At 62.3% G+C, this 12133-nt stretch overlaps 1 protein-coding gene across 1 annotated transcript; it reads left to right on the forward strand.

Annotated features, from left to right (window-relative positions):
- The first annotated feature begins 375 nt into the window (after nucleotides 1–375).
- On the forward strand, nucleotides 376–11546 carry PTGS1 (prostaglandin-endoperoxide synthase 1). The gene is given in 12 exon segments (XM_050320165.1): nucleotides 376–484; nucleotides 487–507; nucleotides 5624–5740; nucleotides 5904–6044; nucleotides 6767–6910; nucleotides 7219–7400; nucleotides 7489–7572; nucleotides 7836–8082; nucleotides 8640–8926; nucleotides 9641–9788; nucleotides 10137–10512; nucleotides 10590–11546. Coding segments are annotated over 11 exon segments (1836 nt in total). The 3' UTR covers nucleotides 10493–10512; nucleotides 10590–11546.
- Nucleotides 11547–12133: the final 587 nt, after the last annotated feature.

Genomic DNA, 12133 nt, shown 5'->3' on the forward strand with positions numbered 1-12133 from the left:
GCATGGGGTCCCGGGGGACCTAGGGATTTAGGAATGGGGATGCAGGGGACGTGGGGACAAGGGCGTGGGGATGCAGGGGGATGTGTGTACCAGAAGCTGGGTATGGAGATGCTCAGGGAGGCAAACCGGGGTATTGGGGCTCCTGGGGACCCTCGGGGCACGGCTGGGGGTGCACGGGCGGCCACGGCAAGCAGGGGAGGGGAGCGCGGTTGGAGCAGCCCCCCGGCGGGCCGGGCTGTCGGAGGCGGCCCCGTCCCGTCCCGTCCCATCCCATCCCGTCCCGTCCCGTCGGGGGCGGGAGGCGGCGCGGCGGGGGCGGGGGCGGCGGGGCCGGGCCGGGCTCGACGCCGGGACGCGGCGGAGCTGCCTCTCGCCATGGGCGGTGGGTGCCGGTCCCGGGCCCCGCCGGCCGCGGGGCTGCGGCTGCTGCTCGCCCACACCGTGCTGCTGCTCGCCCACGCCGTGCTGCTGCTCTGCGCCACCGGAGCGCCGCCGGCACCGGCTCCGGTACGCGGGGAGGGAGGGAGGGAGGGAGGGAGGCGCGGGGAAGTCGGTACCGGTGGAGCGGTGACATCCCGCACCGCGGGGATACGGCCCGGGGGATGCGGGGGGACCCGGTCCCGCAGGGTCCAGCACCGGGGGTCCCGGGGGCGCGGGGCAGGCGCTGCGGGACGGGGCCGCGCTCCGGCGGGTCCCGGGAGAGATCGCGCCCGTGGCTCAGGGCTGGTCCTCGCCCGCCGGTGCCCGCGGGGCTGCGAGCAGGAGCCCCGAGCGGAGGGCAGGCAGGGTGGGCAGGGGCGGCTGGCGGGACCCCCCGGCGGGACCCCCCGGCCGGGTCAGGGTGCCCGCAGCGCCCGGAGCTGCAGCGTTTGGCCCGTCACGCCTGGCTGGGAGCAAAACCGCCCGGGTAGAACAAACTTCCCCTCCACCTCCCGCAGCGGCCGCGCAGGGACCACACGCAGGGCTCGGAGGAGACATCGCTGGCCCGGGGCGGCCGGGGACGCACGACAGGGCTGGACCCCAGCCAAGACCGCGGCCACCCCGGGGATGGGCCAGCCACCGGGCTGAGGGGCAGCAGCCGGCCGGTCCCTGCAGCCCCCCAGCCGGGACGGGGCTGCTCGGAAGAAAGGGGGACAATATCCATGCATGCTGGCAGTCTGGGCCTTTCCTCCTGTCCCCAAACGCACACCAGATGAAACTGCAGCTGGGGGTGAGGATGCAGGGCTGGGAGCAGCGGGGGTGGCTCCGGTGCCCTGAGCCATTGTTTCGTTCCCATGTGCTGCAGAGGTTCACCACGTGCTGGCATGGCCACGCTGGGCTCAGGCTGCCCACCTCAGGTGCACCCAGGCATGTCCAGGAGTAGTGCTGCTTAGGGCAGGCACCCACGGAGTGTGTTGTTAAACAAAACCCTTTCTTGAATCCCATTAGCTCAATCCCCAGCCCTACAGCGCAGATTCCTCCAGGTCCTTTACAGGGCATTGACTCCAGTCCCTCTTCTGTGAAAAGACTTAACTCCCTGCAGAAAAATGGCATCCCAGTGTGGAGCTTGGGGCACTTCTCAGATTTTACAGTTCCTTGCTAAAGACAAGTTCTCAGCAAAACCAGCGCAGGCCCATGGGCTGCATCTCTTGAGGGGCTCTGGCCACCTGCGTTCAAATGGTGCTGATGGTGACCCTGTCTGGGTCTGCCCTCTGCTCTGTGCTGGAGCAGCTGGTCCCGTGCAAAAGCAGTGACCCAAAGGGGCAGACTTCCCTGTTTTGGCAGCAAATGTGTCCAAAAGGGGAACATGACCTGGAGCTGCAGTGCTTAGAGGCCCCATGGCCATGGCCACACGGAGGGGTGGCTGTGTCAGCTCTGCAGGAGACTGCAGGAGTCCACCCAGCAGGAGGTGGCAGGTCCAGCTGCTGGGGACAGCAGGGCTGGGTGACCCCGGTGTGGCCAAGCCACCCTGCAAAACCTCTGGCTTCTCAACCTCAGGTTTCAGGGTCAGAGCAGGAGTAGCAGGAGTGAGTGCTGGAGGAGGGGGCCAGTGCTGGGGAGGTGGCAGTCACCCCACTGAGGGGCACATTGGGCACTTCTGCTGAAAGGAGCAACCCCATGGGGTGGACCTGGCTGTCATCTGCTGGGCTGGACCACAGAGACAGGCAAGGGACAGCCTCTGTGTGGCTCTTCCTCTGGCTTGACCATCCCTCTCGTCTCCCTCTGGGGTTGAGGACATCTGGGACCAGCACCTGTGTTTTCTGCTTGGCACAGGACAAGGTCCTAGGGACACACTGGAGACCCACGTGCCTGAAGCAGCTGGGACAGATGCAGGCTGGAATGGTGCAGCCGTGGAGCTGACTGCTGCACACCAGGATCAAAGCAAATCTGACTACATGGGGAAAAAAAATACCTGGGATACATGATATACATGAAAGGATGTCTCTCTTCCAAGCCTTAATTAGGGAGGGAGATATCTGATTGAGAAATTAGGGGAACTGCACTGTGCCCTGAGGTGCTGTCAGCAGAGTGTCTGGGCTCTGCTCCTCCCCAGCCCTGTGCCAGGAGGACCACAGCCCTAATCTAGCCCTGGGATCTGCTCTCCAAGACCAAATAACAGGATGCTGGGCTGAGGCTGGGATCTCCTGCTCACTCGGTGTTTGCTGCTCAGAGTTCTCCTCTTGACTCCTTGCTGGCCGCACCTTGGCTGTGAGCCACGGTGTTTGTTCTCTGTAGACTTTTCCTCTGGCTGAGTGGAGCCAGGCTGGTCCCATGGTGTTTCTCAGTTTTCCCTGCAGATATTGCCCTTGGCAGCTGGCTTGCCTTCAGGGGTGAAGTTTTGTGCGAGTGTTTTTGCAAAGTAAACCTGACCGTCCTCTCCACGGCCATTCCACAACTCACGCTGCGTCACTGCTGCCAAACAGGAGCTGGGGCAGCACCCCACCATCAGCATCTGCCCGAGCCCCTGCCATGGGGCAGGTCTGGCATGGACCTCGCTGTGTGAGGGCACTTGGGGACCTCTGGCAGAGCCTCTCTGGATTCATTGCCTGTTTACATAGCCCGTGGCCTGTGCCTCCTCCCAGCACATCCCCTCCGCAGCCCGGCTCCTGGAGCGTCACCCCGGGCTGCAGCTGCCACACCGAGAGCCCTGGGGCTGTCAGCCCTCCAGCCAGCCCCCAGCCCACCCTTGGCCCGGCTCAGGTGCAGGGGGAGGATCGCTGAGCCCACGTGGGGCACAGCTGCGGCCCTGGCACGCTGCTCCTGCTTGTGGTGCTGCCAGAAGTGGTTGCAGATGACAATCTGGCTGCGGTGTGTATGCTGTGAGCGGCTCGTGGGCCCGAGAAAACCTTCCTGGATGAGGAAAAACAAGTGCGTGAGCCTTTCATCCTCCTGCAAGCCTGCGGCCGCAGGGCCCTGTCCCCTCGAGCGAGCCTGGCTCCATCCCGGCCGTGATTCACCCCAAGTTGCTTTGGCTGCGGTTTGCAGAGCGGATGTTGTCCCCGAAATCTGGCATTTTTCAGCGGTGATGGAGCGTGTTCACCAGCTCTGCCGTCACGGGGGGGCCGTGCTCCACGCAGGGACTGCGGCAGCTTTCCCCACACCTGGAGCCTCCTGGCAGGGCCAGCGCAGGATTCCTGGCCGGGGTGGGGAGAGGCAGGAGCTGCTGCACGAGGGAGGCTCCAGGAGGACGTGAGGGGGATGCCGTCACAGGCCAGGACACGCTCCATCCATCCGCTTCCCGCCCTTCAGGCTGGAACACGCTGCTCCCACCCCACCTCCGGGACCCCGCGGCACTGACACCGCGCTGAACCGTGGGAGGAGCGGCTCGGCCAAGCCCGGCATGCGGCCAAACCCACCTCGGAGGAGGGCTCGGCAGGACCTGCCATTGAGCCCCGTATCGGGGAGAGCCCCAGCAGGATGAACTTCTCCTGACTCCCCCTGTCAGCTGCAGAGACAGGGCAGGACACGACCTGCCCTGCTGGAGCCTGCGGCGCGGAGCATCCTCCCAGCCCTGTGGCTGCGGCACCTGCGGCTCGCACGGGGCACAGCCGGGGCTGCTTTTGGGATGTTTGCAGGGGCTGCAGCAGAGCCAAGCACGAGGCACCGGCATGGGAATATCCCGCAGGATGCTGCACATGCACTGCTACACCTCCCCCTTTCCAAAAACTCCCACCTTGCACAACTCCAAACGGGTGGTCTGACCTTGATTTGTCTGAGATAAATAAGATCCTGCCTGCTACCTCCCGTCGTCTGGAGACATGAAAAGACCCGAGATGAAAGGGAGCCTGATGGAAGTGCTGGGAGCTGAGCACGTCTTTGCAAGCCGGGAGGGATTTGGGGCCACGGGGCTGAGCACAGCCCGGCAGAGCTGCCGGCTGAGCCCTGGGCTCCCAGGCAGCCCCTGCCCTGCCCCGAGTGCCTGGCTGCTGGAAGACTGAGCAACTTCACAAAATTAGCTTTTATTTTATAAAGATGTTCATTTTTAGCTTCAATTTCCTATGGAAAAAAATGAGGTTTCTGTTCTGCATTCCCATCCCTCTGCCCCCTCCACCCCAGCGTGTGAACCTGTTCCCAAATTCCCGAAGAATCTGAACCAGGTCTGGCAGAGGCCTGGTGAGCTCATGGACTATGTGGGGCAGCTGATGGACCCAGGAGACCTTCCTTCATCATCCATGGCGCACTGGGCACACTGGGAGCAGCTGTCAGTCTTTTCTGGCACTCAGGGCGTGCTGCCCATCCTCCCCATTCCCACAGCCAGTGGCTCTGGAGCTGCACACTGTGTCGGTGGCACTCGTGTCCCCAGGTGCTGTGTGTCCTGCTGGGGCTCATGACCTCTGATGTGCTACATCATGCTCAGCCACTTGGCTCTAGGCACTTTTATCCTCCTGGCACAAAGGGTCCATCCTGGGTCTGTGGGAACCTCAGTGAGGTTGAGGATGCCACCAGTGAGGCTTTCAGGAGGCAGCTGTGGCAGAGGACATCCCAATTTCCAGAGCATTCCCTGGGCTGGTGGAAGGCAGAGGGGTCTCCAGCCACCCTGGATTGTGTTTGTCTTTCTCCCCTAGTCTTGCTGCTCTTGGAGGGGCTGTGGATGGTGGAGTTACAGGGACCTGCCTGCTCCAGGCTGGATCAGAGGAGCCTGGCATGGATAGTGCCGAGCTGTGCCCCAGCACAGGAGCTGCTCTGTGCGGGGGGATCTCCCTGTCCCACTGGCGGGAAGGGGCCCTTATCTCGTGCCTGCAGGCCGGGCACAAGGTGGTGGAGGAAGGGCCGGGCGAGGCCCCTTCCATCCGCTGGGGCGGAGGGGCCGCCTGCCAAAGCAAACCCTGCCCTGACAATGGCCACTGCTGTGAACGGGGTGTGTTTGCAGGGCTGTACCCCTGCTGGGGCTCTGGGGGCACTGCAGCCCCCCAGGTGTGCGGAAGACCCCCGTGACAGGCAGGGTTTGGCTCCTGCAGCGCGTTGGTGGCACCAGAGCTGGGCTCTGGGCTCACGGAGGTGGCTGCACCAAAGCACCTCGTCTGCTGAGCTGGACCCTGCTCGGCTGTGTCCGAGGCAGGGTCTCCGTGAGGAGCAGGCAGCCACTGGATGCTGTGCCGGGGTGGCTGGATGGTGATCTCTCTCTCTCTCTCTCTCCCTGCAGTGAATCCCTGTTGCTATTTCCCCTGCCAGCACCAAGGGGTGTGTGTGAGGGTCGGTCTGGAGGAATACGAGTGTGATTGCACGAGGACGGGATACTACGGGGTCAACTGCACCTCCCGTAAGGAGCACCTCCCTGGGAGCTGGACCTGGCAGCCCTGGATCCCAGGGCAGCTCACTGTGCCCACAGCACTGCTCTCACCCACAGCAATGGTGTGGGTGGACAGGGGCTGTTACTGGCTTCATTAGTGGGGTGAGTGATTTGCCTGCTCTGTCTCCCCCAGCTGAGTTCTGGACGCGCCTCCACAACCTGCTGAAGCCCAGTCCTGCCTTCTACCACTTCATCCTGACCCACTTCAAGTGGTTTTGGGACATTATCAACAGAACCTTCATCAGAGACACTCTCATGAGGCTCGTGCTGACAGGTGAGGGGTTGGAGAGGGTCTCGGGGTTCATCAGGACTCGAGGACCCTCCCAGCATGAGCAGAGGTGGGGATGGCACAGCTGCAACAATGCTGAGCAGCTCCTTTGGGCACGTGGGCATCAGGCTGGAGTCACCTCACCAGGAGAGCCAGGGGGTTGTCACCCCCTCACTCCCTCACGCTGTCACACTGTCACTCAGCCCGGGGGGCTGCCTGGCCGGGCAGTGGTGGGGCTCAGGGGGTTCCCAGATCTGTGCTGGGCTGCCAGCCAGCTGGAAAACATGAGCAGCTCTTGGCATGCTGCACTCCCCAGGCCAAGGGACTCTCGTGCAGCTGCATGGAAAGCAGCCTGTGGAAATATGGCCCTTGTTACTCATGTCCCCACATTCATCACTTTGCATAAATATTTAGGTTCCAGCTCTTGGAGCCCCAGCGACACTCCTGCAAGGCTCTGGCTGTTGGGTTTACTATTTCTATGGGTTTGTCATCTCATTCATCATCCAAAAATCCACTTAAACATTAGCACAGGCCCTCCTTTTCCCCAGGGAACTGCAGCCTTTAAAAGGCTCGGAGCAAATCCTGGGACGCCCACGTGCCTCCCCTGCCGGTCCCTTCCTGGCTTTCGGGGTGTCAGGGGAGGGGGTCTGGCAGCACAGAGCGGGTGGGCAGGGGCTGTGGGGTGGTGCCCCATGCCCCACAGTGGTGATCCCCCTCTCTCCTTTCAGTTCGTGCCAATCTCATCCCCAGCCCCCCCACTTTCAACTCGGACTACGGCTACATCAGCTGGGAGGCCTATGCCAACGTCAGCTACTACACCCGCGTCCTGCCGCCCGTGCCGGACGACTGCCCGACCCCCATGGGCACCAAAGGTACGTGCTGGCCTGGGGAACTGGCACCCTGAGGGTTTCCCACCCACCCATGGCCGAGCTTTCGCTGCCATGGACACATCTGTGAGGCGCCAGCAGCAGTGCCACGTGCCATCACTGTCCTGCCCAGGCTGGCCCCGTGGCAGGAGGAGCTTGATGGCACCTGAAACGCTGCTGGGACAGCTCAGGGCATGGCACGGCCTGTGTGAGAGGGCTGTGTCTCTGCAGACACCACCAGCAGCCCTGCAGACAGCACTGGTACCCAGCTGGGCCGGCACTGGGCACCTGCCCTCAACCTCCATCCTTCACAGGGAAGCAGCAGCTCCCCGACCCCCAGCTCCTGGCAGAGAGGTTCCTGCTGCGGCAGAAGTTCGAGGCCGATCCCCGAGGCACCAACATGATGTTTGCCTTCTTCGCCCAGCACTTCACCCACCAGTTCTTCAAGACATCTGGGAAGATGGGCCGGGGCTTCACCAAGGCGCTGGGGCACGGGGTGAGGGGCGTGGGGGATGTGGGAGGGAGGAGGGGGACGGGGCACAGGGGCCTCTCAGAGCAGCCTTGATGCCCCATTCCCTCCACAGGTGGACCTGGGACATCTCTACGGGGACAACCTGCAGCGGCAGCACCAGCTGCGACTCTTCAGGGACGGGAAACTGAAATTCCAGGTACCACCCAGCACGACTGGCATGTCCCTCCAGCAGCTCCTGGGAGACCCCAGCCCTGACACCCGTGTGGCTGCTGGCTGGGGGGACGAGCTTTGGGGTGTTCTGCAGCCAGGACTGCGTGAGGGAGCCGTTTCCATCCCACTCACTGCTGGCAGGAGAGCAGACACAGTGCCCTTAGGGAGGCAGCTCCTGGCTGGGCAAGCTCTCACCGGGGTGTTTCTCTCCCGTCTGCCCTTTGTCCCCCCCCGTTGCCGTGTCCCCAGGTGGTGGATGGGGAGGTGTACCCCCCCGCGGTCACCGACGCTCCTGTTCACATGGTGTACCCGCCTGGCGTGCCCAAGGAGCAGCAGCTGGCCATGGGGCAGGAGGTGTTCGGGCTGCTGCCGGGGCTGTGCGTGTACGGCACGCTCTGGCTGCGCGAGCACAACCGCGTGTGTGACGTGCTGCGGCGGGAACACCCCAGCTGGGACGACGAGCAGCTCTTCCAGACGGCGCGGCTCATCCTCATCGGTGAGGGCGGCACCGCCACGGGGCACAGCCACCACACAGCTCTGTGTGCCACCTCCCTGGGCAAGCCCCAGGGCCCAGTGTTAGGCAGTCTCTGAGGGTGGTGACCAGGCTGCCTCGAGAAGTTCCCCTGGCATCCCTCTGGGGATCGTTGGCCCATTTAGCAAAAATTGGGTTGGTCCAGCAAAAACACTAATTTTGAAAAATTTTGTCACGATTTTGAATGATTTCTTTTAAATGTTCATTATAAATTTGCTTTTCATGTCTCCTAAAAAGCCGTTTCTGACCACAATTCGTTAAAAAGCCATGTCACCACAGTATCTTTAAAAAATATATCCAGGTCAGCTCCCTCAGGAACCCTTTGGTTTTGTTAGACTGACCTTTGCTATTGAAGAACTAATTCGCTGAAAAATTCCCATCCAGCTCAACAAGCCCATAGTCAGAAGGGTCCCAGGAGGTGATGGGTGCTGGGAGGTCCTGCCATAGCACATGGGTAACATCTCGGGGTACAGAGCTGGTGGCTCCTGCTGCCATCAGCTGCTTGTTTTGCTCCTGCCCAGGGGAGACCATCAAGATTGTTGTTGAAGACTATGTCCAGCACCTCAGTGGGTACTACCTGAGCCTCAAGTTCGACCCCGAGCTGCTGTTTGGGTCCCAGTTCCAGTACCGGAATCGCATCGCAGTGGAGTTCAACCAGCTCTACCACTGGCACGGGCTGATGCCCGACTCCTTCGTCATCCAGGGGCAAGAGTACAGCTACCAGCAGTTCCTCTACAACACCTCCATGCTCATGGACTATGGTGTGGAGGCGCTGGTGGAGTCCTTCTCCAAGCAGGTGGCAGGAAGGGTAAGGTCCTGCTCTCCCCTCCCTGGCAGTGCCGGGCTGTGACACCCCACAGGGACACTCGTGGTACCCCGGAGGCAGGAACAACTGTCCCTGTTTGGCAGTGGGATGTCACACACAGAGTCTGCCCAGGGCAGCACCTGATGGGCACGTCAGGAGTCCTCCCCATGAGCACTGTGGCAAGGCTGGCCCTGGCAGCGCCGGCTGCTGCTCTTGGTGCTCTGTAGGGAACATCCTGGTGATGCCCAGAGCCTGAGGAAGGGGGGATCTCCCAGCCTGGAGCAGCTGGGAGTGGAGCAGCCTGTCTGGCACTGTTCTTTGCTGCCATCACATGGATGTTTTCTTCCAAGCCACTGTGTCTTCACTCCCGACCCCCTTTTCTTGTGCAAAGCAGCGTGGCTGAGGCTGAGGCTCTGGGGGTGTTCGGGTTCTCCCTGCAACCCCATCCCCTGTAACCTCTCTGCTCCTCCCAGATCACTCAGTCCATCCAGGGCTTCTCCCACACCATTCCTGCCCTGCCCTGGGAACAGGCCTGACCTACCCAAGCTGCCCTATAGCTGTTTTTTCGCTGTCCTGTGGTTCCCCCTCTTCTTTCTGCTGCAATGATGCGCTGGTCTCCATGGCCTATGGATGGTTTAGCGTGGTGGCTCTCCTGGAGCTGATGCTGGTGTTGCCTTGTGCCTCACGTGTGCTCCCCTTGGTGTTCTTGCCCTCCAGATCGGTGGGGGACAGACCATCAACGCCAACGTCCTGCATGTGGCCATTGGGGTCATCAAGGAATCCCGGCAGCTGAGGCTGCAGCCCTTCAACGAGTACCGCAAGAGGTTTGGCATGAAGCCCTACACGTCCTTCCAGGAGCTGACAGGTAGGGCTGCAGCACTGCCAGGGGCTTTGCTGGGGCAGGGCAGGTGCCCTGTGCCCACAGGTGGGTACGAGACCACGAGCTGTCCCACTGCCACGGGGCTTGCCCTGCAGAGCAGCTACTTCTGCCCATCCCAGCCTTGCCTGGACGTGGCCCTCGCCGATGCCCAGTTTGGAGGGGTCCTTCCTCCTGTGGGCTGGATGGCTGGTCCAGAGGACAGTTCCTGGCCTGGGAACGGGGCTTGCTGCTGCCTGGGTTGTGGGAGCTGCCACCTCCCCATTACCCACTGCAAGGCCAGTCCCTGCTGGGCTGATTCCCTTGCTAAAGCACTCTGACATTCCCTTGGGGCAGGAGAGGAAGAGAAGGCGGCGGAGCTGCAGGAGCTGTACGGAGACATTGACGCCCTGGAGTTTTATCCAGGCCTGCTGCTCGAGAAACCCCAGCCCAACGGCATTTTTGGGGAAAGCATGGTGGAGATCGGAGCTCCCTTTTCCCTGAAGGGGCTTTTTGGAAATCCCATCTGCTCCCCAGAGTACTGGAAACCCAGTACGTTCGGCGGAGCCACCGGCTTTGAGATCGTGAAGACGGCGTCGCTCGAGAGGCTCGTGTGCCTCAACGTGAAGAAGTGCCCGTACGTGGCGTTCCACGTGCCGGCTGCTGTGGAGCACGGCAGCCCTCAGAGGGGTGGACCATCTACAGAGCTCTAGCACTGGGATGACCTGCCCAGGTAGGGACTGTCCTTGCCCAGGCACCGGCTGAGCTGAGCTCCCGGCCCGGTGCTGAGTATGCCGTTCCTTCCTGCAGGGAACGGTGGGGACACAGGGACCTGCCCACCCCTGTGCCCAGCAGGAGCAGGACAGGAGATGGTCCCATCCTGGATGTCCTCCACGCCAGCCCTCGGGGAGAGGCTGCTCCCAGCTCTCTGGAAAGCTGGAGTGCCTCGGGAGCGTGGCTGCCCCGCTGTCCGCACCAGACTCCCATCTCTTGCTAGTGAATACCTTGCACAAAGCCAGCTTTGTGGTTCCCCAGGGGATGCTCTGGACTCCCCTGCGCCTCGGCATCCCCACTGCCTCCCACCAGGCCACCAGCAGCCCCTCTTCAGCAGGGCTTCCCCACTCGGGACAGAGGAGTGCAGAGCCCTCACGCCCCTCCCTCCTCTGCTGCACCTGGTTACGTGATGAGCTCCCCGGCAGACGGGAAGGACACGGTGTGGGTGTTCCTGCTGCCCCAGCAGTGGCTGAGCTTGCACAAGGAACCTGCCCTGCTCTGCTTCTCCTGCATCCTCTGGACCATCTGCCCCAGCCTGCCCAGCACAGGGGCACAGCCAGGACACAGCCAGGAGAAGGAACCAAGGCAGTGTCTCCTGGAGGAGACCAGGGGAGAAGCATCAGATCGGACCTCCCAGACCTCCTGTGCCTCCTGCACGCTGGCTTGGACCCTGGCACGTGCTGCTGGCTGCCCACCCGGGGCTGCTCAGAGCGAGATGCTGCCTCTGTGCACACAGAGCGATGGAGTCCCTTCCATCCCACCATCGTCACTCTTCCTGCACTAACAGCTCAGCACACACATCCTCACGGCACACAGAGCCTGCTTCTGTCCTGCTCCCTGCACGCCGACATCAGCCCTCGCCCAGCCCAGCCACGTGGCCACTGGCAGCCACTGGCACTGGCCTTGGTCCCCATCAGATCCCAGGTCACCTCCAGGAAACGGACATCAAAGTAATAAATGATTTTAAAAACTCCTCTCACTTCTGGCTGTGCTCACCAGTGCCGTGCTGGGTCATTGCTGACCGCACGTGAAGAATAAATGGGGTGACCACCCTGCTTAGGAGTCGCTCCTGTGGGGGTCTCTGAGCCCAAGTGTCCCCTGCAGGTTTGAGCCACCCTGGCACCAAACCCTGAGCTGCCCTGTGGCCACCCCCAGCCCTGCGCTGTTCTGATGCCCCAGTTCGGAGTGTTTGGGTGATGGACTCATGCACGTGGTGGGATTGCTGGGGTTGTCCCGTGCAGGGCCAGCAGTTGGACTTTGATGATCTCTGTGGGTCCCTTCCAAGTCAGGATGCTCTGTGATTCTGTGGTGACACAGCACTGACACCCAGCCTCGTGTATTTCTGTCACGTAAAAATCTATCTACACGCCCATCTGGCTGCCCTGGGGGGTTTGTGGGCATGAAACAGCCACAGCCTGTGAGGGAGCAGGTGGCTGCAGCTTCCTCCTGTGCTGAGCCGAGGGAGGGGAGTGCTCCCCAGCCCCCCAGCTGTGTCCTGGCAGGACTCCCACCTGCCCTGGTGACCTCATGCCACGAGGCCGTGGGGGCTGCGCCGCTCCCGGCCGGACCCTCCTCACGCT

Source organism: Myiozetetes cayanensis, unplaced genomic scaffold, assembly GCF_022539395.1.
Source record: "Myiozetetes cayanensis isolate MyiCay16 unplaced genomic scaffold, myiCay2020 scf23, whole genome shotgun sequence".
NCBI lineage: Eukaryota > Metazoa > Chordata > Aves > Passeriformes > Tyrannidae > Myiozetetes > Myiozetetes cayanensis.